Source organism: Priapulus caudatus, unplaced genomic scaffold, assembly GCF_000485595.1.
Source record: "Priapulus caudatus unplaced genomic scaffold, Priapulus_caudatus-5.0.1 Scaffold30, whole genome shotgun sequence".
Lineage (NCBI taxonomy): Eukaryota > Metazoa > Priapulida > Priapulimorpha > Priapulimorphida > Priapulidae > Priapulus > Priapulus caudatus.
The window spans coordinates 356,387-361,258 of NW_014577091.1; the positions used below are offsets into that span (position 1 = coordinate 356,387).

Genomic DNA, 4,872 nt, shown 5'->3' on the forward strand with positions numbered 1-4,872 from the left:
TTGTGTTATATTTTATTTCTTGTATTTAACTATGAGTTGCTTCGCTCTCTTACTTGTAATCCATATTGTGTAATCAGGAAATATGTGTAATTGTGTGCTCGTGGTGGCAACTAATGACAACTCTATATGATTTTAATGAAACAACAACAAGTAAAATAATGATATAATACAGAAAAATGTGCAAGGAAATGCAGGTATTTTTAGGCGTTATTTTATTTTTCTTCAAACTCGAGGGGTCCATCCCCCCCCTCAAGCACCCCGCGTCCCCGCTCCGCAGTCACTAACACGGGCGTAAATCCCGGGGGGACGGGGGAATGCATCCCCCTGCTCTTTGAAGGAGGGGGGATGGCTGTACAAATATCCCCCACCTGAAATTCAAAAAAAGAGAGAAAAAAGAAAGAAGGAAGAAGAAGAGGTAAGAGGATCGCCGAAGTTACCAGACAGTTTATCAGCGTGGGTTTTAGGTGCTACAGTTCAATGAGGCTGCCACACAGTCGGAGATTCGTAGCATTGGCAGAATTGGATTGCAGGCGCAACACATATTAATGTTCATAGACTTGGTTTTGTTTACATCCGTGAGATTTCAGAAATTTCACCGATTCTTACTGCATCTACTCTACTATCAACGCAGCTTTTATATATAGCTAGTGTAGGCCTATGCACGTTTGTTCGACTGTCAACGTGCATAGGCAAGACTTGTAATGTACGTAGTATGGATAAGTACGTTGATTCACTAAACAAACTCACACAGCACAAACACACACACCTCTCTCTCTCTCTCTCACGCACGCACACACACGCACGCACGCACGCACGCACACACACACACACACACACACAGCACAGTCACAATCACGCACAGCTCTCTTCTCTTCACACACACACACGCGCGCGCGCACCCACACCTCTCTGTTTCTCTCGTGCTCTCTCTCTCTCTTTCTCTCTCTCTCTCTCTCTCTCTCTTCTCTCTCTCTCTCTTCTCTCTTCTTCTCTCTCGCTCGCGCGCTTCTCTCTCTCTGCTCGCGCTCTCCTCTCTTTCTCTCTTCTCTTCTTTTCTCTTCTCCATCATCCCTCCTCCCTCCTCCCTCCCCCTCCACCCCCCTCTCTCTCTCTCATTCTTCCTCTTCTCTCTCTCTGTCGCATACACAACACAAACACGCACACCCCTTCTCTCTCTCTCTCACACACACACGCGCGCACGCACATGCACCTCTCTCTCTCTCTCTCTCTGACACATACACACTCCCTACGCAAGGTTTACGTAAATTTTATCTTGATTTTAATTCGCCCACCTACAAAAACCATCGCACCTCGCTTGCGTACGCGAAATCGTACGCAAATTTACTAAATAACTGCGTTGATAAATCGCAACTAAGCAACGTCGATTGCGTACGCACACAAGATTTACGCAAAATATTTTGCGTACGCAGCTTGATGAATCATGAATCTACCCCCGGGACCCCACCCGTCAGTGCAAGCGCACACAGTATCAGAGTCTACAGTTTCCAGGGGCGTGTACAGGGGGGGTCCAGGGGGTCCGGACCCCTCATGCTCGCGCAGAAAACGCATCTGAGGGGTGCTAATTTCAAAAAATTTCTGGGGGAGAGCACCCCAGACCCCCCCTTCGCGTGCTCCTAACACCCCCCTTTCGAAAATCCTGCGTACGCCACTGACTGCATGTGCCATATTTCATATCCATTTGGTGGTATACGTACGCCTACACCTAGCTGTAGTGTACACCAACAGCTAGGCGCGCCACTCTCACAGATGCCCCAAATGTCGCAGCATACTCGTGGATATTGGAAACGGTATATCGATCTATTTATCCGGACTTTGTACAATTTCATAACAATGCTGTCACTCTTTTCGTTTTCTGAAAATATAATGATCACACCTCTATGATTATACCGCAAATACCTGTTGTCCATTCGTCCCTTTCTTCATTCAACAATACCAATTGATATACGTCTAATTAACGTTATCTGTCGCTATTATACACGCACTGACAGGTAACATTAAATCCTTTGCTCCTAATTTGCCCTCAATGACTGCCGCCTATAGGTCCATTACATCAATCCAACACCCGTCCATTGGACGTGTCCTTTGCTAGTATCTTTGCTAGTATCTTTGCTAGTATCTTTGCAAGTATCGAATATGATACCAGACTCCCTTTTACCTAGCCGTTCCTGTGTGATATGTGGCAGTGAGTTACAGGCATATACGTACCTCAGCATTCAAACCCGATTACATCATGCTGGCTGAAGTAAATCAGGATACCGTATTCTAGCTGAGATCGTATATATAGTGACCGTGACTATCCGTTGGATTTAACTCTACCCCTCGCTCCCGTTACAGGACACACATATATGATTCACTTGCGGGAGAGAAGGGGCAACACTGCATGGTAGAGTATAGTGGCGGATGCAAGAGGGGGGGCGCAACAGGCGCGCCTCCCTATGTTTTGCCCCGCCCCACCCTATTCGGCACGCGAAGCGTGCGCACCGGCGCTATCACAAAATCTGCACCTCTAAAATGAAATCCTGGTTACGCGGTTGCCCCCCCCCGCGCTATCTTAAAATGCTGGATCCGCCACTGGCCCACTGGTAGAGCTAGGCGGTACTCAAACCCTAGATTCTTAAGCCCAAAGTAAAGCTGGGTTTACATTATCAACTTATACTGTTGAGAAGTGATGAACTTGTCAACTAATCGACCGAAAATCGGTAGTGTAAACGCAAAATTTGAGCGCGCTCAACCAGTTGATAGCAACTATAGTTCCATTTTCTCAACTTTTGGTAATCGCGTTGATCAAGTTTTTGCCGCACAACCACTCTGATAATAGCAAGCAGGAGGTGTGTCCCTCCACCTAGAGATATCTAGGTCGATATCTAGGAGACATCACGCTATCGGCGCCACCTTGGCGCAAATTATTACGTGCAGAAATGCGTATCCGCGTCGCCCCGCGCGCACACTGCGGTTCAAATGTTGAAACGTTTGCCGACTCGCGGTCGATAACGTAAAAACATCGAACTCTCGATAGAAATTAAGGTTGATAGAACATTAAAAAGTTTATCAACTCATCGCCTTTTCCATAGTTAGTTCCATTTTTTAGCTTAAATTGACTACGTCACGAATTCTCTACATGGTGTATATTTGTAAACAAAATTATTGCAATTTGTTTACATTATAGAAGTAAGTACTAACAGGACTAAATGTATCCTCAAATTCTTACCTGATAAGATTGTTTCTCAACTAGTTAAAAATCCAAAAAACCTGGGCGATTTGATATTATCATAATTATGCATACATGTATGAATCACGCGTGTTTGTTCACATAGAATGAAATCTATAAAAATTAGTATATATAATGCAGCAATTTAACCATAAAAAGTGAACAGAATCACTTACATTTTGTGAAAAAATGGACACATTTTTTTACTTTTACGATTTACGGTGACGTTAGCACTTTAAAGCGCAAAAATGCGTATCCACGTCGCCCCGCGTGCACACTACGGGTCATATGTTGAAACGTTTGCCGACTCGCGGTAGATAACGTAAAACTTTCAACATTTGATAAAAATTAAGGTTGATAAAACCGTCTATACCGGCTAGACCGGCTAGAACCGGCTAGACCGTCACTACCGGACAATAGTTTTAGCGGAAGTGAAGGACGCAGGTGCGCGCAGATTTTTTGCCCAAGATTTTGTGGATGTTAACAATAACACCAAAAAACACCTTATCACCATGACGTAGCACAAGATAGGCGAGATGCCAAATTGCGTATTGAGGTACGTGGGGTGGCGTATCTCCTGTACTTTAACGAACGAACCTATATGTATCCAGTACACATATTCATATAGACGAACGAGCGTACATATATGAACTTGAAAAGTAGACGTAACAAAATATCCTTGATAGGTGTCTCGTGATTTCAAGAGTAGATAAATAACAGATTATTATCTATATTTATACCGTTATCTTATCTATACCGTTATTTATCTACTCTTGGTGATTTGTAATACCGGTGTTAATAATAGACTGCGGAAACCTAAAATCCCTGTCGAGCCCCAATGCGTCACACTGACTCGTACATCAATGTGTATGGCGCATGTCCGCTTTCTGGGCGCAGTTTCATCTTTCGTGACGACCACTATCATCACTGTTGTTGGTGTTGATAGACACTAATTGATAGGTCTTGTCATTCATCGCTTTCCAAGGAGCGAGTACGCACTCATTTGTTAGATTGTTTTCTGCTATCATACAGATAGCGTATAGCGTTACCGTATAGGTTTCACTATGGTAGACAGCATATACCGAACACGGTCGCTCGGTGTTGCGTCAGAAGGTCTTCCCGATCAGTATGCAGATGGAAAGGCGGCCCGCGTGTGGGAATTCTACATAGGTCAAAAGACGTCACGGACGGAAAATTATAAAAATTTCCTCTGCTCATCTCTAAGAGACAAGGGCTGTAAGGATATTCTCGATGTTGCGTGTGGCACTGGGTAAGTGAATATAACCGAATTAGTCGCATATGGACGAGAAGGAATTTAATTAATAATTGTGTACAGTTATACTCCCATTACTATGATAATAGTATTAGTTATGCTGATAGGGTCTATGTCTCTCTGGCCCTGGGTACTGCCGGAACGTACCCTGGGTACGGTCCGGTATACCGGAACGTACCCTGGTATAACTATCTGATATGGTTAGCCTAGGTTTAGCTAGGGTTAATAGGGTTAGGGAGTAGGCATAGGCGACTTCCTAGACTCGTTAGTGGAGTAGGCGAGGTACGGTCCGGCATATTAGAGCGTACCGCTGAGGGTACGTTCCGGCAGTACCCAGGGTACGTTCCGGCAGTACCCAGGGTACGTTCCG

The 4,872-nt window shown here is 44.7% G+C and overlaps 2 protein-coding genes across 3 annotated transcripts in view; one reads left to right on the forward strand and one right to left on the reverse strand.

Moving 5' to 3' along the window:
* LOC106816021 (non-POU domain-containing octamer-binding protein-like) overlaps positions 1-4,872 on the reverse strand; it is a 32,239-nt gene that overhangs the window by 21,147 nt on the left and 6,220 nt on the right. The gene's annotated exons all lie outside the window — the stretch shown is intronic.
* LOC106816049 (glycine N-methyltransferase-like) overlaps positions 4,083-4,872 on the forward strand; it is a 6,442-nt gene continuing 5,652 nt past the window's right edge. The window contains exon 1 of the mRNA XM_014820596.1: positions 4,083-4,499. Coding sequence (XP_014676082.1) covers positions 4,294-4,499 — 206 coding nt within the window. The 5' untranslated portion in view covers positions 4,083-4,293. The remainder of the gene's footprint in view (positions 4,500-4,872) is intronic.